The 24,240-nt window shown below is 34.5% G+C and overlaps 1 protein-coding gene across 13 annotated transcripts; it reads left to right on the forward strand.

Annotated features, from left to right (window-relative positions):
* Positions 1-14,568: 14,568 nt before the first annotated feature.
* On the forward strand, positions 14,569-20,729 carry LOC110803544 (uncharacterized). Of its 13 annotated transcripts, none has more exons than XM_056843338.1 (7): positions 14,569-14,716; positions 15,500-15,709; positions 15,858-15,904; positions 16,304-16,353; positions 18,860-18,933; positions 19,072-19,320; positions 20,429-20,729. In XM_056843338.1, the coding sequence occupies exons 2-6, from the start codon at positions 15,703-15,705 to the stop codon at positions 19,302-19,304; spliced, it is 411 nt and encodes a 136-aa protein (XP_056699316.1). In that variant the 5' UTR covers positions 14,569-14,716; positions 15,500-15,702; the 3' UTR covers positions 19,305-19,320; positions 20,429-20,729. The 13 variants fall into 13 exon arrangements, 3 of the variants coding, with proteins under 3 accessions (XP_056699316.1, XP_056699318.1, XP_056699317.1); XM_056843340.1 differs by having other exon boundaries at positions 19,126-19,320; XM_056843339.1 differs by having other exon boundaries at positions 14,570-14,716; positions 15,500-15,692.
* The last annotated feature ends 3,511 nt before the right edge of the window (positions 20,730-24,240 follow it).

Genomic DNA, 24,240 nt, shown 5'->3' on the forward strand with positions numbered 1-24,240 from the left:
TTGTCAGAAAAGGGGGCATAGGGAGTATGAGTGCTTCACCAAGAAGAAAAAGGAACAAAATAACAATGGGAGTGGTAACCAAGGGAAGTCAGGGTACAACCAATCCGAAAATCAGAGTTCGAAGCCCGTAGGGTCGCAAAATAACCAGGGAAACCACAATAAGTCTGCCAATGAGAACAACAACCATAATAAGGCACCGGGTAAACTGTTCGTGATTACTAAAAATGAAGCTGAACGTTTTGCAGAAGTAATTCATGGTACTTTTTCTATTAATTCCGTGCTAGTTAAAACATTGTTTGATTCAGGGGTAACTCGTTCTTTTGTTTCGTCATCTGTTGTTAAGAGTCTGTATTTAGTAGATTTTGAGGTGAATTATTTACATGTTAGTATACCTACTGGTGTAACCATACGGTGTACCAAGTTGTTTAGGAACTTGTCTTTGAAGATAAAAGATTGCGTTTTTCCTTCTTATTCGATAGAATTTAGTTTGGGGACCTAGATGTAAGTCTGGGGTTGGATTGACTAAGTTTGTACAAGGCTAAGGTAGACTGTGAAATTCAGAAAGTAAGTTTAAGGAACCTTATTAGAAGGTTGACCTCATATAGACGTTTTAAGAAGTCCAAGAACCTTTAGTTATTTCGGTAATGCAAGTGAGGAAATTGATGAATAGGGAGTGTTAGCTATTTTTCTGTAGTGTGCTAGTTGGGAGTAAAGAAGTTGGAGTGAAGATCGAGGATGTTCCTAGTGTGAATGAATTCATTGATGTGTTTCGGAGTGAAATTGCGAGTATGTCACCAGCTAGAGCCTTTGAGTTCACTATAGAGTTAAATCCTGAAACGACACCTATATCTAAAGCACCTTATAGCATGGTACCCCTAGAAATGAGCGAATTAAGACACCGTTGCAAGAGTTGTTTCGTTAAGGGGTATATTAGGCTAGTGCATCACGGTGGGGAGCTCCTGTGTTGTTTGTTAAGAAGAAAGATGGGAGTATGGGATTGTGCATCGATTTTAGGGAGCTAAACAATGTTACCATCAAGAACAAGTATCATTTACCTAGGATAGATGACATATTTGACCAATTGAATGGGGGAGAGTGTGTTCTCGAAGATTGATTTGTGTTCGAAGTATCACCAACTGAGGATAGCTGATAAGGATATACCTAAGACCTCATTAGGACTCGTTATGGTCATTATGGGTTTACAATAATTCCTTTTGGGTTAACCAATGAGCCTGCCATAGTTATGGATTTGACGAATAGGACCTTCCACGAATTCCTAAATAAGTTTGTTGTTGTATTCATTGATGATATCCTGATCTATTCGAAGAGTGAAAAAGAGCATGATGAACATTTGAGGGTTATTTTGGAGACACTTAAAAGAATTTAGTTTTATGTGAATGAAGTATACAAATCTTGAAGTCATGTGTGTATAAGTGACACCGACGGAAGTGAAGGACTAAATTGACTGAAAACTACGTTATGTAAGGGAATAAGTTTAAGAGAAGATTCGAGTGGTCCAGGATCGTTAGAAATCATTTGTTGTATTGAAAAGACGGGAGGAAATACATGAATTGGTGCAAGATCTAAGAGTTAAGCCCAAAAGTTATAAATCTACGAAAGGCGTAATGAGGTTCGGTAAAAAGGAAAAGTTGAGGAGAAGGAGTTCCTGTAGATCCTGCTAAGATTCAAGCTGTGAGTGAGTGACTACTCCAAAGAACGTGTCTGATATCTGAAGTTTCCTAGGCCTATCTGACTATTATATGAGGTTTGTGTGAGACTTTTCGAAGATAGCAAGACCAACGACCAACCGGATGGAAAAAGGAATCAAAATTCGAGTGGAGCGAGAACGGTGAGGAAGCTTTCCAGAGTTTAAAAGAACGTTTGACTTCCGCACTCGTTGTCGTGTTAGTTGAAACCTTATGAGGCTAATTAACCTACTCATTACCTAAAGCTAGCTGCTATTGTGTTCGCTTTGAGATTTGGAGACATTACCTTTATATGAAAACATGTAAGATCCTTATCGACCATAAAGGTCTGAAATTTTGGCAAAAAGGTCCAGTGAATCTTGGGGACGACATTGATAATGGGTATTGCTTTCCACCCTGCAACTGATAGACAAATTGAGATTAGTAACGGAATATATGTTGAGAGCCTGTGTTATTGACTGTAAGGGAAATTTGGAAGACCACCTAGATTCGATTGAATTTCTTGCAACAATAGTTACTATGCGAGCTTTAAGATGACACCTGTTGAGGCATTGTGTGGAAAGAAGTGTAGAAATCCCACTTGCTACGATTTTAGTGGAAATATAGCATTGGCGACATGATTCGTTGAAGTAGAAATATCCAAACTTATTCCCTGAGATGAGTTACGAGGGCGTAACTTGTTTTCTTTAAGAGGGGTAGAATGCGAGAGAAATTCGCGCTTTTTACCTATTTTTATAGAAATTTTATGAATTTTATGCTCATTTTTAGCAACTTATGCATGTTGGTGCAAAGTAAATAGATTCTCCGCATAAGAAAAAGGTGTTCATGAGTAACACAAGCAACTTTAAGTTGGCAAAAAGTGCACATGAGGGGCACAAGTACTTCTCCAGTAAGAATAAGTTGAAAACTTTTGAAAAATGTGTGAATTTTTGTGTCAAGTTTCGGGACGAAACTTCTTTTAAGAGGGGTAGATTGTAATCCCCTGTAATTTTATACATTTTATTATTATATTTTAACGTATAGTTAATTATATTTAAATAGAATTTACGAATTTTTGAAATAAATATGTAATTAACGAATATTTATTTTTATACGTTTTAAATATTTCAACGATTTATGAAATCAAAATAGTTTTAGAATTTTATGTTGAAAATAATTTGAATTATGAAAAAACGTTCGAAATTGGAAAACAATCCTAATCGGTTTTGGGATTCAAATTCTAAAACTAAAATCCTAATTCTAGCCCGATTGGGAGAAGCCCAAAATAATAAAACCCAAAATCTCTCCTCCCTTCCTTTTCAACTTCACGAGAAATCAAACACCAAAACCCTTCCCTCCTTCACTTTTACGTAAAACCCCAAAGCTTCCCTCATTCACGTAACTCTCTCCTCCCCTTTGCTGCTGCTGCTGCCCAGCCGCCGCCACCAGCCACCTATACTCTCACCAGCGACCACCGTTGTCTATCACCGCAGCTTGCGCCTCCGGTAGATCCTCCCTCTCTTCTTTACTTTTTCTCTTCTTCTTCTTCTTCTTCTTCCCTTAATCACGGGTTCTATTTTTCCTCAGCCACCACCACTTGGTTGTTGTTGTTGCGTCTACCCTGTGCCGCGCCGCCTTGCTGCACCGCGCTTCAGCCACCGCTGCCGTGCCTACAGGCCAGGATTCTTTTTCCTCTTTGTGCTTCTTCTTTCTTGCTTCACACGCAGCCACCCAGCACGCAACCGCCGCAGAGCCACCAGCCAGCCGCGCCCTGTTCGTCGGCAACTGCTACCCTCGCCGCCGCCTCTCCCCTCCGGCCGGCGTCCCACTCTCCCTCACTTTTGGTTATTTCTCAAACCCTTAAAACTAATTTATGTTTTAATTTATATTTTATTAATATAATTCATGTTGTTCTTGAATTAAATTATAGTTTTTATGAGTTAATTATGAATTTCATATTTCATGTTTTGCAAATTAAATTATTAATTTTCAGATTATACAATTTGATTGAAATAACGGTTTTAATTATTAAAGTATGAATTTTTAAGGTTTCAATGATTTTAAATCATGGTAGGATGATTATGAATTACCAAAGTTATGATTTTTATGATACTAAGCATATTAATTTTGTGTTGGTGAAGTTTTAAAATAGTTTATATTGCTGGAAATTTTAAAAAGGAATGTTTATTGAGGTTTATGATAAATTATGGTCATTAGTGAAGTAATCACTATGCTAGGAGATTAAGTAGTCAAGTTTTGATATTGGGAAAGGATCTAATTATGTTTAGGATGGGTTTGAAGCACCCTAATGTTGCTGAGAATTCAATGTGAATTGATATGAGTCTATATTGGTTGTTGTTAGGTGGAGAATTTTCTGTAGGCGAATTTTGAATTATTAAAGTAGGTCTCACAATTTTTTTTTATACAAGGTACGTAAATACCTGTGTGCTTGGGGATGTGTGCTTATGTTTAAACCATGTTGTTATGCCTTTGAACTTGGTTATGTTATGCATTTGAACTTGGTTATGTTGAAATTTACATGTTTAATGTTGTTGGATGACCGTGTTGAACATGTATTTTATTATGAGAATTATATCATGTTAGCGTGGATGATTGATAGAAGCATGTTGGTTGGGAACATTATATTATTTCATATATATTGGTTTAGATCGATTGATCGTTGTTTCCTTTTTAAGAATTTCACTACTTTATGAGGGCCGAGAACCTTGTTTAGTAAGTTGATCCTTTACACCTATATAGAGGTGGTTAACCATTGGTAAAGGAAAGGTTGAATTAATTGGAATGGGTTCTTGATTGATAACTTTGTGATCGCTTACCTAATTCCAAGATAAAAACAGTTGTGATTACTTGTTGATCTTATGATTTATGTGATTGTCGAGTCATAACAAAGTATTAATTGGTAAATCATGTAAACTGAAACTGAATAGCAAAAGCTTTAGACTGTCCACGTATGAAGTGACGGACAAATAGGAGTTGGGGTTCATGGTGGTAGCCCATGGCCTTTTCTGGGACCGGATTGATCACCGTGTTCTATTTTATTCAAAAGTTCCTCGATACCGCTGTTCACAACCTAAAAAGAAGATGTTGACAGGTCACTGAGGTTACGGAGTCGCGCCCGTGCCTCGTCTTCCTTAGTGAAGACTTCTGGTTGGACAACTCGGTCCATTGACTATTTCAATTAAAATAATATTAATGTTATAAAACTCTAGTCCATTCCAGTGTAGTCTAGTCTAGTCAAGCGTGGTATTCAAATTAATATGTTTGTTTGCCCTTACTTATGTTTTATTAGTATCATATTAGGATTGTTCGTTTAATAGAATCATGTTAGGATTATTATTGATTTAGTATGTAGTACTCAGCTTTGCTGATTACGTGCTTTGTTTATGTGTGTTGATCATGACTATGCCTTATTGATCCCGTGATGACCCATTTTGATGAGCAGTCTCTAAGGATCAATAAGCATTGTCCATCTACAGGTTTGAAGATGATGCATCATTGGGATCGGGATTAGAGAGCTTGTAATTTGTTTTGATTCGCTTAGTTGACTTGGGTTTGTTAAATTGAACTTTAAACTTGTCGTACTAGATACGTCACTTTATTTTCGTTGATTGGTTTTGGATTTTACTCTGTAATTGATTATTTATAAACCTAGAGTTAGTTTTATGTTTTCCGCTGCAAAATTCTGAATAAGCCGTTACGTTTTCACACGAGCGATAATGCCTTGATAATTCTCTACGTTTTATATTAAAAGGTTATTTTAGAAAAGAGAGAATTGTCGAGGTGTTACATTGCACTAATTAGTAAACCTCACGTGATTCGTCAATGTAGGGTATAATTTTCAGTTACCACATATGTAGGGTATACAATATTCTTCGTATTCCACACACGTAGAGTATATATTAAAGAGTATTTATCAAGGTGAAATGAATTAGGAATCATTCGTGCCCAGTGCACAACTCGCATGTTCACATGCATGTTGTGGGCTCGCATGTAGAACCATGTCGAGAAGGAACAAAGGAGTAATTTATTGGAGTCAATTGTATGTTACTCACAATTACTAAAGGATCTTTAAAAGAAGCATTGTTTGGTTATTTGTTTATTTAATTGTTACTTGATTGTTGTCTTGAGTCGGCTTTTAATAAAATATTATTAAACATAAAGTGAAATCGAATAAGCTTCCAAACTCTTGCAACGTATGCACCTCGAGTATGAATAATGGGGGAAGTACGAGACCAGAGGGAAGTTACTTCTATTTGGTGATACAAGACGTTGTATTGCTTTTTATATGCGCAGGGAATTCCGTCAACAGAGTTTGACATAAGGGTTACTATATTCTTTTAAGTGTTTGGAGGGCTTCCACACTCGTCCAATGGACATTTCTTTTTCAAGGACCCGTTCGATGCTTATTCTAATTAATTTATAATTCAAGAGTCGTGTCTTGAGTCGAGTCTTACCTTTATGATTAATTGTTTATTAGTTGGTTTTTGGATGTGATTTCAATTGTTGTTTTGGAATGAAGCATGTTAGTTTAGGAATCGTTTTAGCTTGTAAGTACTCAGTTTTTGTTGATTACGTGCTTTGTGTTTTTGGTCATGACCTTTGCCATAATGACCCCATGATGATCCATCATTTGCACTTTCATTGTTGGGGAGTAGGTTTTCCAATAAACAGGATTTCTAGAGGTGACTTGCAAGCCACGTAATCTTTCAAGATGGGATTGAATGAGAGAGTTTATTTTTACTTGCATTGTTTAAACTCTATTTATTTTATTATTAGTCTAGACTACTACTATTTCATTTTCGATTAATGGACTGTGTTAAATTGGATTTTGGTTTGGGCCTTTGTGTTAAATTGCGTTAAATTGGATTTTGGTTTGGGCCATTGTGTTAAATGCAAAATTGAGCTTATGTAACACACGTTGGTAACACTTTTTGAAATGCAAAATTACTAGATTTTTAAGTAACACTTTGGTAAATTTTTTTTTAAAATGTAACACTCAAGGTAACACTTTTAACATAGGTAACATTTTATGATAACACTTTAAAAATAGGTAACAGTTTATGACTTTATGGTAACAGTTTATGGTAACACTTTTAAAATAGGTAACAGTGTATGGTAACACTTTTAAAATAGGTAACATTTTATGGTAACACTATGAAGTGTTACCTTATTTTTTAAGAAGGAAATTAAATATTTGCAATAAAAATAAGGGCTAATCCTAAAAATCCCATATTGATAGAAAATTTAACTACTTGCCGCCAAAAGGAAAAATAGAATTTGGGTTTAATTTCTCTGAAGTTTCTGAAACCGCAAGAGACCAAAAAATAAAGGAAAAAAAAGTTGATCTTACGTTTAATTTTATGAAAATCTCTAAACTTTCCCCTTCCCCAACAATTCATTATTATATTTATCTATTTCATTTATTATTTTTTGTTAAAAATATAAATAGTTTGATGATAATTTACAAGTTTAGGTATGAGGATATTTTTCTATTTGCATTTATAAATAGATATGATTTATAAAAAAAAATTCACTTTATTTACATAAGTTTTCTAATATTTATGAGATTTTTACTATAAGTATATACTTTTTCTAAATAAAAGAGATGTCTATTTTTCTAAAACAAACAAAAAGCCCATCTCCGATTCTACGGTCGGAAACCCCCAAAATACTCCAATTAACGAAACCCCAAAATGCATTTCACACACACTCAACCCCACCTCTCTCCAATTCTACATACGGTCTCTAGCCACCATGAGTGCCCCGTGAAGCCACCAGGCCCACCACTTTTCCTCCATCACCACCGTCTTCTATCTCGCAACCATGAATTCCACCTTTAAGCCATCATTGAACTAATCAAGAATTGAAAATTCGAGTGCTCATCTCTACCTTCCCCTGTTACTTTTTACATATGGTAGCTATGGAGTCAATAATCTAACCCAATTTGCACCTTAGTTTTCAAGGTAAAATCGTCGATTTGCAAGTTTCTACACTTCTCAGCCCTAAAACCTTTATTTCTCTTTCCACTGTCCTTCTTCCAATCTCCAGGTCCAGGATTTCGATTTAATGCCTTGCTATTTATATTGAAATCGATTCATGTTTTTACTTTCCTCTCAAGTTCTGAGTTTCTAGGGTTTTAATTTTAATTATATACTTCAAATTGATTTTATTTTCAGATCTAGTTACTCATGTTCTTGATTCGAAGTTCATTGTATTCTTTTCATTATGTCGATTTCTTTTCATTTTTCTAGTTCCTTCTTTTTGTTATTTATAATTTAATTTTTGATTTTGTTTCCCTAATTTCTCTATCTCGATACCTCCCAACTTGCAGATCCTATTAGGTGCCTTGCAATTTTAAGTCTTGCCCTAGGTAAAAGTCTCCCATTTATTTTGTTGATATTTTCTAATCCATATTATATATCTTACTCTATATCTCTATCCCTCCTCCTCTCCAATGTTATACAACTTATGGCTTCTCTCATCTTTCAGATCTTGGTCTACCATCTGAAAGTATGAGTGGATTTTGCATCTTCTACCTCGCAATTTGAAGTCTTGTGTTAGGTAACATAAATTTATTTTATACGTTAACAATTTCCTTTTTTCTTTTGAAATTCATGCTTTAATATTTTGGGTTTTTATGTAATTAGGGATTTAGTTTTCTATTTGGGTGAATTTCAAGATGAGCGAATCGATTTTGATGTATCCTATTCAAAATTTTCATATGAATTAGGTTTTTTTAATAGCGCTAAATGCTTCTTTTGTGTGAAATTGATGTTAAATTGATCATATTCAACATATGAATTGTCAATAAGGAGTTCATGAATGAATGATTTGGCTCACAACATACCTCTCCATCTCTGGAATGAGTTGCATCTCAATTTAGTTACTAATCCTCTTTTCTATCAAGATCGGATATTTTACACTGTTTTATGAGTAATTGTTGGAATTCTAAACTGTAATCTCCCGTAAATTTATAAATTTTATTAATATATTTTAACGTATATTATTTATATTTAAATAGAATTTATGAATTTTAGTAATAAATATATAATTAACGTATATTTATTTATTACATTTTAATATTTTCAACGGTTTACGAAATTGAAAATGATTTTAGAATTTTAAGTTGAAAAGAATTTGAATTACGAAAATTGATTGAATTTAGAAAACGATCCTATTCAGTTTTGGGTTCGAATCATAAAAGCCAAATCCTAATTCTAGCCTACTTGGGAAAGCCCAACATCAAAACCCAAACCTCAAACCATCACCCAAACTATTTCACGTAAAACAAATCAAAGCCCTCCTCTTGTTCCCTCTCTCTACTTCACGTGAACTCAAACCTCATCCCCCACACTGCAGTTTTCTCTCCTCCCTTCACGTCCGTAGCGCCAGCCGCCGGACCACCGTCGCCTCTGTCAGCCGTCGGACCACCGCCGGTAAACTCCTTCCCCCTCCTTCTTCGATCTCCTCCTTTATATTTTGGTTTTTGTTCTTGCAAACCCTTACTCGTGGTGTCTGTCGAACCAACAACCACCGTGAGCCTCGCTGCCGCCGACACTCCGCCGCCGCCAGCACCACCCCGACCGCCGGCCCGGTAGTCTCTCCTTCCTCCTCCCTTTTTCTTTTATTTTCGTTCCTTTTTATTGCTTGTTCTCTTCGATTTTCGTGGCTGACCACCACCTATTCGCGCAGCAACCACCGCACGCAACCGCCGTGCTCAGCCCTCGCCGCGAGCCACCACCTGTTCGCCGGCCAGCCTCCTCTCTCCTCTTTAATTCTTGGTTATTTCTTAAACCCTAAGTAAACTAAATATTTTGATTTTATTTTGTTTATTTAATTCATGATTTGATTTAATAAATTTATGATTTTTAAGATTTAATTACTAATTCTCAGATTATATGTTGTCGAAATTAATTTAATTATTTTCAGATTTGTTAATTACGTTTAAATTAGGGTTTTAATTAAGTTTTATTAATTTAATTCATGTTTCGTGAATATAAATTATAAGTTTTATGATTAAATTAGATTTTCAGATTATACATTATGCTTAATTGATAATTTAATTTTCACATTACATAGTTGAATTGAAATAAGGAATTTAATTATTAAAGCATGGATTTTTAAGGTTTTAATGTTCTAAAATCATAATAGAATGATTATACATTATTAAAGCTATTATTTTTATGATTCTAAGAATGTTAATTATGTTTTGGAGTAGTTTGAAATTAGTTATATTGCTGAAAATTTAAAGTACGATGTTTGCAAAGAGTTTTCAACGAATTTCAATCACTAATTCAATAATTATGATGCTAGGAAATCAAAGGTTTAAGTTTTGATATTGGGGAATGTTCTAAATATGTTTAGGATGCATTTAGAATGCTTTGTTATGGTTGCCAATGATTAGGAATTGATTTGGGTACGTTTCTTGATTATTGTAGGCGGAGAATTCTTTGTGGGTGACTTTTGAATTCGTTAAAGTGGCCTATCAGTTTGTTTACACAAGGTACGTATATACCTGTGTGCTTGAAATGTGTGTGATTTGTTGAAACCATATTGAAATGATTGATGAACTTCGTTATGTTGAAATGATTGAGGAACTTGGTTAAGTTGAAATTGTTGATGAACTAGGTTATGTTGAAAGTGCATGTTTAATATTGTTGGATGGACATGTTAAGCACATATATTTCGTTATGAGAATTATAGCATGTTAGTATGGATGATTGATGCGAACATGTTGGTTGGGAACATTAGATTATTATATATATTGATTCAGATCGATTGTTCATTGTTCCCTTTTAGCTTTTCACTACTTTATAAGGGTCGAGGACCTTGTTTAGTAAGTTGAAACCTTATACCCATATAGAGGGGTTGATCAGTATTAAAGGAAAGGTTGGATTTAATTGGAATGAGTCTTGGTTGACATATCTGTGATCACGTACTTAATTCCAAGATAAAAACAGTGGAGAATAATTGTTGATTGTATGACTTATGTGATTGTTGAGTCATAACAGAGTTTAATGTGTAAATCATGTAAAGTGAAACTGAGTAGCAATAGCTTTAGACTGTTCACGTCTAAAGTGACGGACAATCAGGAGTTGGGGTCATGGGTAGCCTATGGCTTTTTCTGGGGCCGGATTGATCACCAGTTCTATTTTATTCAAAAGTCCCTCGATATCGCAGGTCATTGGGGTTTACGGAGTCGCGCCCGTACCTCGTCTTCCTTAGTGAAGAAGAAGAGGTTTCTAGTAGCAACTCGGTCCATTGACTATTTCAATTAAAATAATGTTATTGTTATAAAAGTCTAGTCCAGTCTAGCCTAGTCTAGTCAAGTGTGGTATTCAAATTAATATGTGTTGTTTGCCCTTACTTATCGTTTATTAGTATCATGTTAAGATTGTTTTTGTTTTAGTATGTAGTACTCAGCTTTGCTGATTACGTGCTTTTGCTTGTGCATGTTGATCATGGCTATGCCTTATTGATCCTGTGATGACCCAATCTTTGGTGAGCAGTCTCTAAGGATCAATAAGCATTGTCCATCTACAGGTTTGAAGATGATGCATCATGGGGATCGGGATTAGAGAGCTTGTATTTAGTTTTGCTTTGCTAAGTGACTTGGTTTGTTAATTTTGACTTTAAACTTGTCGTACTATTTATATTTCCTTATTTTCGTTGATTGGTTTTTGGGATTAAACCTGTAATCTATTATTTATAAACCTAAAGTTAGTTTTATGTTTTCCGTTGCAAAATTCTGAATAAGCCGTTACGTTTTCACAGGGGCGATAATGCCTTGATAATTCTCTACGTTTTATATTAAAAGATTATTTTAGAAAAGAGAGAATTGTCGGGGTGTTACATAAACTGTTTTAAATGTTATCAGGTTTAGCTGTTAGTGCATATATCTGTTTTTAATATCTCTGGTGACATTGTGAACTACATTTGAAACTTTTCTTGAATTTTCCAGAGATAAGAAGCGGAAGATGGAATTAGACTCTCCTAGTATGATGTAATATCTGTAGGTTAATTTTAATCAAGAGTTTTGTTTAATAGTTTGTTTCTTCTTTTCCTTGTTTTAAGGTTTTTATTTTTCCTTTAGGTCTTCTAAATACAGTAAGGTGGGTGTGTATCTTTAACTCACCAACTAAGTGTTACATAAGATTAGTAGTATTCTTCCTGTATAGAAGTATATAAGTTATGATTCACCAGTAAATGAAAGATAAATTAAATGGTTGTCCTGTATTTTTATGCAGACTAAAGAACCTTGAGGAGCCGAGGAACAAATTTGAAGGGAGCTAATTGCACCCTCAACAACCCAACTGGTACTGTCCCTAGCTTCCTCGCGACTCACTGCTGCTGTAGATGTTGTTGTCACTGTTGTTACCGCTGCTGCCTGCTTCTGTTACTGTTGTTGTCGGCTGTTACTGCTGTCTGTTTGCTACTGTTCGTTGCTGCATGTTTGCTAGTGCACTTACTGTTATTTTGTTTTTTTTTCTGTTTTGAAATTTGGTAGTTGACCATAGTTGACTTTCTTTTCGTTTTCATTATTAGATTGTTTAGCAAACAAAAAAAAATGGTGTTTGTGGATGTTTTTTTTAAGAAACTATGAAATTATGTCAATTTAAATTATTGTGTATCGTATATGTTAATTTCACATTCGTGTTTGTTGTACATGTTAATATTATTTTTATATTTAAAAAAGTAAAAAAATATTGCATATTTTAAATAAGCATAGTAGTAGTAGTAGTAATAATAACAATAATAATAATAATAATAATAATAATAATAATACGAAGCGAAGTGCGTGGATAACGGGTATAGTTTTATTGCTTTTGCCTTCTCTACTTTTGGAGAACTGGGGAGTGATGCCCTCGAGTTTATGTCTAGGGTCACACGAGTTGCCCAGAGCAACGCGGTCAATGCTAATATCCGCTCTTTTCTTTTTCAACGGTTATGTTTTGCTTTGAATAAGGGTGTCGGGGCGCAGTTGGTTGATAGGCTCCCATCCAACTTTGTGTAATCGCTTTGTTTTATAATAATAATAGATAATAATAATAAATTAAATAAAATTAATAATAATAATAATAATAATAATAATAATAATAATAATAATAATAATAATAATAATAATAATAGTCAAAAGAAGAAAATGTTACCTATTAATTAACAAGGTGTTACATTAGTTTGCAAAAAGTGATCCATAATATCAAATAAAGTGTTACTTTAAATTTATGTCAAAAGATGATTGAAAAATGTTACCTAATAATCAACAAGTTGTTACATTAGTTTGCAAAAGTGATACATAATGTCGAAAAAAGTGTTACTATATGATTGAAATATGTTACTATAGATAAGTAAGTGTTACATAAGAAATAAAAAGTAACACTTTAAAAGTGATACCAATGATATAAAAAAGTGTTACGTAAGAGGGTTTATAGTAACACTTTTAAAAGTGTTACTATACGTTACTCAAAGTGTTACATAAGACCTTAGTGGACATGAGCGGATGTATCACCCACTAAAGTGTTACTTATTCTCTATAGTAACACTTTTACGACTTTATGTATCACTTTTTGGATGTTACTTAAGGTTAATTAAGTACATGCATAGATACTTTGTGTTCTTATGCCTTTTGCTAGAAAATATATTTAATTGTTGCATAGTTTGATTCACATGTTATATATTAAATATTAATGAGTTAGAGCTAAAACATTTTAAACGAATTGAGAAAAATCAAATTGGTAAATGCCTTTCAATTTATATTGCATTTATAAGTAAATTTATCTACTAGATACAGATTATCTATGTCCAAGTACTAAAAGAAATACTACGTACTACATTTTCTCCCATAAACCTATTATGCAAATTGCTAGCATTTGTTTTTTTGCTAACTTTTCAACACCTTGAAAAACCGTACCACACTAGTATTACTAAAACCAAAAATACCTAGAATCAATTAGGGAAATGTACCAAAAGTATAAACATGATTTATGGAATTGAAGTTCATAGAAAAATTCACTAGAATGATATTCAAGTTTTATCTCTTCTCTATTTTATAAAGGAACTTTACATATCATTATGATAAATGACATTTTAGTGTCCCCCTATAGAATTATATAATACATTATCCTTGCTCACAATTGAACTAGCCAATTATATTACTTTAAAAAAAAGAGTAATTTGCAAGTTAAGGCAAATTTGCAATCAACAAAAAAAAAAACTAAATTAATTGATCTTTATGTACTTCGTATTAATTATTTGTTGACATACTTGACGGCTATTTAGTACTCCGTAACGTCTAAAATAGTCTGTTAGCAATAACGTTCAATTTTAGGGGATCCTAATGTATTTTCTGCTTACCTTTAAAAAAATAGCCTTCAATTTTAAAAAGCAAAAACATTCTTTTCAGGGCATAATATATTCTATACTAGTTAGCTCTCGTGCAACGCACGAATTCATTAAAAGTTTTTTAAAAGCATGTTGATTTAGAGAACTGGCATAAAAAATCTTGGAACTATTTTTTGTATCTTTCATATTTTTGTTTTTAGTTTTATAAAAAAACATAAAACCCGAAAAAATAATACCAAACCGGGCCTACAAAATTTTGATTTGCAATGCAAATGAAAAAGGAGTTGCATTTAAATGCAATAAAAAATAATGAAAATAATGTGGTCATTTCGTAATTAACCCACAATGAATACTTTAATATCATTTTTTATTTACAAGAAGAATTTAAACTTTTTGAGGAAAAAATAATTGTGCTTTAATATAATACTCCGTATATCTCTATTATATAAGTGGAAGTGCCTAGGTTATTATAGTAAATCCACTTTTAGTGTCCCCTTGGATTTCTAAAATACCCTCCACACTTAAAGAATAGAAAATATAATGACAACCTACTCAATAGGAAAATCCAAAGAAGCAATGTGGATTGTAACCTAGAAATCTCTTCTTTGTCATTTAGTTTGTTGTTGGTTCTTCACTATCTCTCCACGCCGTCGACTCCCTCAACAATGGTACCTCCCCTCTCCTCTTATCTCTTCGATTCAACAATCATGTCATTACTACTATTATAATTGTATATTAAATGTTGAATTTCTTCAGTACGAATCTAATTTAATCGACACATTTCCGATCCTAAATTAGTTTGATTCTTTGTTACTCGGAATGTCAAATGACTAGTAGTAATTATTTGCATGATGTTAGATATTAGTGGTTAAATCATTCAACACGAATGTTTAATTTTTTGTGTTTTTGATTTGATGTGGGGGTTTTGTATTGCCATGTACATGCCAATTGTGAGCTTAATTTTTGGCTGGAGATTTTTAGGGTTTATGCAACTAAATTTTGAAATTTGTGGATTTGGGTCAATTTTTAGGGGTTGTTGTCTCCGTGATTGAGATTCATGATTATGGAGTCTTTTTTTTAAGATTTGTATTTATATGTGGATACTATACGATGTTATCTTATTGGCATATATGATAATATTATTATCACGCCTCATTTTAGAAAAGTTTATGTTGGTATTAGTTATGGGTGTGTACATTGAAAAAATGTTCTAGGGTTTATGCTCAGACAATGTTTTTTAGGTTGAAATATGCCCTTGATTGAACTGAACAAAATAGTGAGAGAGTTGCAATATTTGCATTGTATTTTTTTTGTTTTTGTTATTGATGCCATTTGTTTGTTGTACAATTTTGGGTGAGATGAGTTGAGTTAATACTTAATACTTCTCATTAAAGTTGTGTAGATTTTTTCTGTTGGCTACTTTTAACTTTGAATGTTGTTGATGCATACAGGCCAAGAGAACCAAGAAGGTCGAGATTGTTCGGAAATACGATGAGTTATGATGTGATGATGTTTAAGGATGTCATATTGCATAACATAATGCCATTTGATTGGAATAGAGTCTGTGACATGAGTGAAGAAAACAAGAAATCATATATGACATTCTTGATTATTATGCATTAGATAACAACTTCATATTGAAAGGTGTAGGATAATGAGAAGTTAGTTCAAAACTTTCATGTTTAATTGTTTCTGTTTGATTATTTTGAATTAGGAGTGAGTTATGGTCTTACCTTTGTTGTCTGGTCTGGCTGAGTGGATGAAATGTATTATCACGATTAATTAGTATCATTATATTGTTTTGTTTAGGTACCCGGTATGGTGTCAGTCTGCGTAAGAAGATTAAGAAGATGGAGGTGAGTCAACACAACGAGTAATTTTGTGAGTTATGCGGAAAGGTAAAGCTCCATTATCAATCAATATTTATGGCCATGAATCAACTTAACTTTTGATCTCTGATTGCAAAACACTATGCTTGATTGTACATAAGCATATTCTTACCTTATGACTGTGAGTTGTGAGTACACACAAGCATAGTCTTACCATTACAAATTTTGAGTCGACATATACAGGTTGTACACAAGCATATTCTTACCATTAGCGTGTTGGTTATACCATATATAGCTGGTTTTTGTTTGACAATCTAATACGAATTGATAATCGGTATTTGATTTGTGTTTTTAATATGCTTGATTTCATGGATGTGGATAATGTGTTACATTTTTAATATTCAGTTGAAGCTCTCAAAAATGCAGTTGAAGGTTCATTTGCTATTAATGAAGATGATCGCTACAACTCTTGAAAGGTGATAGGGCGTTTTTCCGTCGTTGAATAGAAATTCACCTCACCAAACAAAATTTATAAAACACCTAACTAACCGGCTATATGGACTATAGCGGCAAGTATAGGGATCGTCCCATAGGAATGGATATGCTTGACTATTCAATCTATGCGTTCACAAGCTAGTTCGAATGGAATTTGAGTTTTTGAATTAATCTAATCTAAGCTAGAAATGCAAACAAATAAAGGAATTCTAGAGGATTAGGGAATCGGCAATGGGAATCGAATCAAAGAAATAACAAGGTCAAGACATTCATGAATATGCAACGACACAGCAATTAGGGGAATGAAAACAAATGACGTGCTCGCCACCTCTCGGATGGAGCACGCGAAGCAACCTAGCCTATGAAGGGCTTTCCCATAATCCTAAACTAGATAAGCTTGCATATAATAGGAATTATCATTAACTTGCACGAATTAGGCTCACAATGTCTTGCCAAACCTAATCATACATTCCAATCTAATCCAATCAAATAGCATTCGCGACTACTACTCAATTAGTCATGGAAATCCTATCACTAAATCACATTTAATCACAACATCAATCATGAGTTTTCCCAAAAATTCCCCAAATTCAATGCCAAAGCTTCATCCCTAACCTCTAGACTAAACTACTCAATTAGCATGATTAACATCAACATTAAACTAACATTAATCCTAATCATGAAACTAATTGAATTAATAAAGCTAATTGAAACAACAAAATTCAGAAAATTCAAACATCTAAAAATTGGGGAAAAATCAAGAACATTCAAAATGAGAAACTAATTCTAGAATTCAAGCATGAAATCAAAGCATAACGAAATTAATGAAGGAATTAAAGAACAAAATCAAAAGAAGAATTAGAAAAGTAAGAATTATACCAAAATTGGGGGAAAAACCTTGAAGAACAAATTCTGAAATTGAAGAACAATAGCTACGAATTTGATGAACTAAAACTGAAATCTAGTGTTTGATTTTTGTGAAATTAAAACCTAAAATCTAATCTAACAATACTCTAATCTATGCTACGCTAATCTTCGCTGCTGCTTCCCTACGCTAACTCTAATGCTCGCCTCCTAATTTCTCTACACGTCGCACACTGACTGCTCGCTGCCCTTTATAGTGCTGGCTGCGTGCCTGCTGCGTGCCTGCTGCGTGCTGCCTGTGCGACCACACGAGAGGAGCCGTGAGATCGCACCAACAAAGGCTGAGTTCCTGCCTTGATTTAGCCAATTCGTGCGCACACACGAAACTTCAGTGTGCTCGCACAGAAACAGCTCGATCGCACAGCCTGACCCATTCGATCGCACAAACCAGTTTGCTGTTTTGCGTGTTGCTGTTGCTGCTCTTACACTCGTGCATAGCTGCTGTAAATGTGCTCGTGTGTGGCTGCTATTCCTGCTCATGTACAGCTACCAAAAAGGGGCAAGCAAGGCTCATGTAGAGCCACGAACAGCAGCCAAACAGTGGCTGTAAAGCACGAGTGCATTGCTGTTTGTGCGCGCAAGTAGCTGCTGTTCTGCTCGCATAAAGCTGCTGTTCTTGCGTGTTATATGCAGTGTTGTGGCAGCTATTCCATGCTCGTGTACAGCCACTATCAAGGGGCAAGCAGGGCTCCTGAATTCGAGCCCAAGGGGCTGCTGTAAATGCTCTCAAAGTGAGCACAAAGCTGCTGCAAAGGCACGAATACAGCAGCTCTAAACTGCTGCAGTGGCTGTTGTTGTTCGTGTGTGTGTCCACTGCAGTGGCTGCCATTGCTTGCTCTTGTATGCACTACAATTGCTGTTGCTATGGCCTATTGTTGAGACAATGCAAGGCTCGTGGCAGCAACTAAATGCTTGCCTAGCTGCACACACACACAAGAGCAAAGTGCCGTAAAACATTAGTAAATCGTCAAGCATGTTATTTAAAAATCGAAAACATTATTATTAATTCGTTTATCGTTTTTTGCAAATCGTGAAGCATATAACTCGTCGACAAGCATAATGACACAATATTAACACGTTAATACTCAAAACGGACCTTACGCAACGAGAATGCGCGCAAAAGGCATATTTAGAGCAAAAACGACTAAAATATGCGCAAGACGAGAAAATGTAACGATTAATGCAAAAATGCGATAAATGAACTAAAAACGATAAAACTAAGCGAAAATAATAATAAAATGCTAATGAAATGAACTAAAATCCTAAACTAAGAGCGACATAAATGTCGCTCATCAAAAGGTTAGTAACATTTTTTTTAGTTTTATAATTTGGTTAAAAAATAATAATTCTAGGATTTTTTTATTTTAGTTTTTAATTGGGGATAAAAAAATTTGCAGGTTAAAATTGATATGGTCATCAAATTTTTATTTTTATTTTCTGCATTTCCCATCAAAAATTTTTAATTTTTTTTTCTGGGTTTACTTTATTGCGTCTGTTGTGCTATTTCTCTTCAATTTGCTGTTTAATTGGGTACTTTTTTTCGGCATGAATGTTTTGTTGCAGGATTAATAACATCGAATTTGAGGAGGTTAAAATTGATCTGGCCAAGCGTCAACATTTATCTCAAGAATTTGCAGGTATCTCTTTTCTTTTTCTAATTTGTTGATTGGTTTTATTTGTTGATTTTCTTATCCAAATTCATTGCTGAACGTATGGAAATTTAATTGGGTTATTCTGGCTTGAAATTGTGTAAATTAACAAAAAATAAATATAAGGAGGAGTGAAGTGCATACGTAGCCCTGCTAATTTGGTGGACATTCATAGAATAGGAGTGAAGATTGATCAGATTCAAAGGAGTGTGCAAGAAGCGGCCGGGGTTTTGAATGATCTTGAAACTGCTGGAAATGTCAGTGAGGAAGAGCATAGTTGTTCTAATATCAGATTTAGATTGTGGATGCTGAGGAGTTTGACGAACATTTTTATGCAAAGTGAGGAATACAATGCCTGAATTTCACCATAGCTCGGTAAGAAAGTTAATAATTCAATTTACATTAATTAAGATATTGTGTTTTGAACTTTGAAAGAAATTATATGATTAAGAATTAAGATATAATTCTTAGTTAAATACAAATTTTTGGTATACATAATACACAATTACACATCATAACTCTTTTCTGCTAGAGATAACAAGATACATGAACGTTGAAAATGTGTTTGCTGCTTTCTCCGAAGGGCAGTAACACGAATATCAATGGGAAAAAGTTTAAACTAAAGCTATGAGAGTAACATGAGAGTTTGACCCTCAAAAGTGGGTTGCTATAGATGGTACAAAGTTCAGATTATTCATGTTAATTTTTGGGGAACTTTGATAAGTTAGTCTCCGTTTGTTCCGAGGAAATTGGAATTGTATAGTGACCATATTTTCAATTAAACATGCATACAATTCTAATTCACAGTAACTCAAATTTCTCAAATTGTTTCCAATTAGAAAAAGACCTTTTAAAGTTTTTTTTTGAGTTGATTCGAAATAGTGCTTAAAATGTTAGGAGTTAAGTTTGTCCAAACGAGAAAAGCACATTCATTTTACCAATATATCATTTGTGAATAAAATTAAGCAACTTTTGTGAATTTATATATTCCAATTAATTAGTAAATATTCTATGTTGTCATTTCCATTAATTAGACTTGACAGGAATTATTTCCGTATCATTTCCATTTCTTAAATGTGTAATATATACATTGTACAATGAGCCAATAATGGCGTTTATTCTGCTAACTAAATTTCGTCAATCATGCTAACACATTAGGATACTTTGACTAACATAATAAATTACAACAATTATAATCACATAGAATATTTACTAATTAATGAGAATATACTGCCATATATTCTAACAGAAATATCAGAGAAAATGAACTTTTTACTGATTCTTTTTTGTTATATTAGATTTCGGTATAGGTAGTGTAGTTCAAATTTATTATTGCTTTCTAAATATTTGTATGTACATAATTTTATCATATTATTGTACGGAGAATTATCATTTCACTCATATATAAATATAAACTTTACAATTTTAATTTGAAATGTTATTTTGTTCTTATTCTTAATATGAATTATATTTTTTCTCACAGAAATTGCAATCGCAAGAAAATTATTTGATGAATTTTCGATGAATTAATGTATAATGGAAGCTACTGATCTCTCAACCGTTGATGATATTATCGACTCCCGACTCTCGACGACAGGTTCAACATTGTGCTTGCAGTTTTTGTCATCAGATTTTGTAATGTTGTAATTTGGTATGCGGGTTTGTGATGTGATTGTGAAGTATGATTGTATTAGGTTATTTGAATATATTAATTTCTCTCTCTTAGTCCAATATAAATCAATGATGAACTGAAATCTTCCAATATTAATATATCTTTGCACGCATCTGGCGCTTATAAGGCTAGTAGATATAGATTATAATCACTCTTGAGAAACCACGTCACTCACTTGTAGTTTATATATAAACTAAGGTGGCTTATTGGAAAATACACATATTAACTTGCTGATTAATCCATACGCACATACATCACCTTACATTGCATTCTTTGGTGGGAATTCTTGTAGTTGACATACAAAAGAGGAGTTAGCAATTGAACCTTTATTAAATTAAAAAAAACATGTACACTTTTAGAGGGAAAAGACAATTGTGCTTTAGTATAAGTAGACGCATACATTTATCCCTAGGTCCGAAGCAGTGAGTTTAATGATGAAACCAAACACTACTAATTGTTAATGCTTTCTTAAGTATGCAACGAACGAATTGTGACTAACTGACATGACCCCGAAACCCGCATTTCCATTTTCAGTAACTACCATTTATAGTAATTACCATATTAACCTGCTACCTACAATAGCAGCTGTATAAGAAAGATTTCCAAATGATCACGTTGCATTACAATTAATCCTTAAGAAAAGATAGAAGTTGCACTCTGTAGACACCTACTTTTGTCCCCATTCCCGAAAGGGAAGGTTCGATGATGAGAACATAAATCTCCACTTGGCAACGCATCTCCTATAAAATAACGAATCTCGATCACCCTTTTCATTTCACCCGAACCTGCTATTTATAGAAACCTGCTAAAAATAGTAACTGTCGTAATGGGTAGTTATTAAAGTGGCAAGTCATAAAAGATAGAAACCTGTCAGAATTAGGTGTTGCACTCCAACATAAATCCTAAATGAGATAGAAATTGCAAGAGGAATCATATTCCTAATATGATTCGAAAATAAGAGTTATGTATTAATTAAAATCCTAACGAGCCTAGAGTTCGTAACGGGCCCAGACGCATTCCGTCATAAAGTTAATACGCACTAAAAGACTCGGATAAGTCTCAAACACTCCGGATTCTAAGAGTCCAAATCTGACAAAGAACTCGGCCCAAACATCATTTTCAACGCCCAGCCCTGGGCGCTGAAATTGCCTGGATCCCATTTTCAACGCCCAGAGCTGGGCGCCGAAATCTTTAACGCCCAGACCTGGGCGCTGAAAATACCTGGGACGTGTTCTCTCCTAATTTTTCTTGGATTAGAGCTCTACAATTCTATCTTTCCACGAACTCTTCCCTATAAATACAGCCCCAAATTCGACGTGAACGGGACACACAATTCATATTCTGAGTATTGACTCCAACCCCTAAGCCTAAGCCTCACGCTGCGAAATTGATCCCGCGTTCTGTCGCAATCGATCCAAAAATCGAACACAGCGTATCCTGTCCCTTGTAACTAAAGAACTAAGCCCGGAAACTTGAGATTCGTTAAATAAAAGGAGAAATAGCAAAGCCAAAGTGGTTAGTTTTCTGAGAACCGTGACGCACCTCTCAAGGGTGCGTCGTAATGTGTCCCTTCGCATGATTTAATTGTTTTCCTCGCCCTTTTATAAATTGTTAAACTATTAAATCTGATTGTTCTATCACGCCTAATAAAGATAATATTTTGGGAAATTGAACTATCATGCTAGGCCCTTTAAAACAATCTAAATCAGATAATCACGATCGATCTAGTATTATGTGTTGCATATTGTTAAAATCAACTCAGATTAGTTTAATAGTTAACGCATGTCCCTTCAATTATTTATGCTGAGCTAGTAAGGATATCCTGCCTCTGGAGTTATCGAAGAGCGAGTACTCCTCTCGGTTATTACAGTCCCCTGAACCCTCAATCTCTACCTTGCGGGTGTATATTGAGAGTGAAGGAAATAATGCCCTTGGTCCAAGTATGCATTCAATGTTAAGTCTAATAAATGCGGTTCAGTATTAATTAACAAGTTAATAATTCAGTGAGATCAAGTGAGCTGAATGCCTAGCTAGAGGCCGCTTCAGTTCAAGTGGAATTAATGATATTAATCCACAGCTTACTTTTGACTGAACCCGTAGGGTCACACAAATAGTACGTAAACGGATCAAGTATTTAATGGCATTAAATACTCCATCTATGGATATTCGGAATCGACGGATCTTGGTTTCAGTGGGAGCTGAGATCGTCACAGGCAAGAAATGAACTCCGGAAACGATGATATTGCCGGAAACGGAAATATGGATTGTATCGGAAATATAAATATTATCCAAGTCGTAGATGTTGCCGGAAACGGAAACATGGTACGTATCGGAAAATATTATCGAAAATGGAAATATTGCCGGAATCGGAAATATTGCCGGAAACGGAAATATTGTCAGAATCGGAAATATTGCCGGAATCGGAAAATAATTCCGGAAACGGAAATATTAAATATTTGTTCGAAACGGAAATTAATTCCGGAATCGGAAATATTAAATATTGTTCGTATCGGAAATAAATTCCGGAATCGGGAAAGCGTATCGTACGAATTAGCATCGGACGAGGCTCGCTAGACGAAGGCCCAGCACGAAGCCAGGCCATCGCCCAGCAAGCCACACGCATCACCAACACACGCCAAAGCCTCGACCAGGCCCACCGCAATCCAGGCCCAGCCGAAGCCATGGGCGCGCGCGGACAGTAGCATGGGCCGAGCGCTGTGCGCTCAGCGTGGGCCGCAAGGCCTGCGCGGGTGTACGGTGCTCGTGCGATGCTCGTGTGCGAATCCTAAAGCTATCGGGATTCGATAAAAGATTAAATCCTAAACCTATTAGATAAAGTTTATTTAAATAGAGTCCTACCAGGATTCTAATTAAATAAATTAGTATCCTAATAGGATTCCAATTCCTTTTCCATACCTCTATAAATAAGGGCCTAGGGTCATTATTTATATATAACTTTTCAAGTATTCAAAGCTAGGATTTTTAAGCAGAAAAATCAGCCATAACTCTTGCCCATTTAGCCGAAAATAAGTAGTACCTTAAGGGCGATTCTAGTTGGTCAATCTTAAGGCGGATCCGGACGTGCTGTGGACTATCTACGGAGGGACGACACTTGGAGTCCTAAAGACTTGTTCTTGTTCGGTTCGGGCGCAGCTAGGGAAGGCACGCAACAAAGTGTATGCATCTAAACTATGCTAAATGATTATGTGTAAATAATATGCTTTCCTGGCTTTATGGTTTTTCCGCATGATTTATGAATTGTCAAATGTATCATAACCTAACAGTGGTATCACGAGCCTCTTATTATTTTCATAATCTAAATTGCATGAACATGGTTAAATATTACAAATTTGCAAGAATTAAAAGGGGTGATTAATTTTCGTAATTGTTAATTAATTGCAAATTGCGTTTATTTAATTATACGTACGCAGTTTTTCGGCAGTTTTTTCGTTACTCATCCAAATCGAGTGATTTTTGTGTCAATTCCGCATGTAAAAGGCATTCTAAAATTTTGACAAAAATAATAACTTTCGGCCGAACCCAGAATTCTCAAATTCGAAGCCTAACTATGACTTTTCGTAGGTTTTAGTTTTTCGAATGCAAAATTTCGTAAATTTAAGATG

This window comes from Spinacia oleracea, chromosome 4 (genome assembly GCF_020520425.1).
Source record: "Spinacia oleracea cultivar Varoflay chromosome 4, BTI_SOV_V1, whole genome shotgun sequence".
Lineage (NCBI taxonomy): Eukaryota > Viridiplantae > Streptophyta > Magnoliopsida > Caryophyllales > Amaranthaceae > Spinacia > Spinacia oleracea.

Coding starts and splice junctions, on each gene's coding strand:
- LOC110803544 (XM_056843338.1), top strand. Junction 15,905..16,303: donor AGAAGATTAAGAAGATGGAG/GTGAGTCAACAC, acceptor TCAAAAATGCAG/TTGAAGGTTCATTTGCTATT. Junction 16,354..18,859: donor ATCGCTACAACTCTTGAAAG/GTGATAGGGCGT, acceptor GTTTTGTTGCAG/GATTAATAACATCGAATTTG.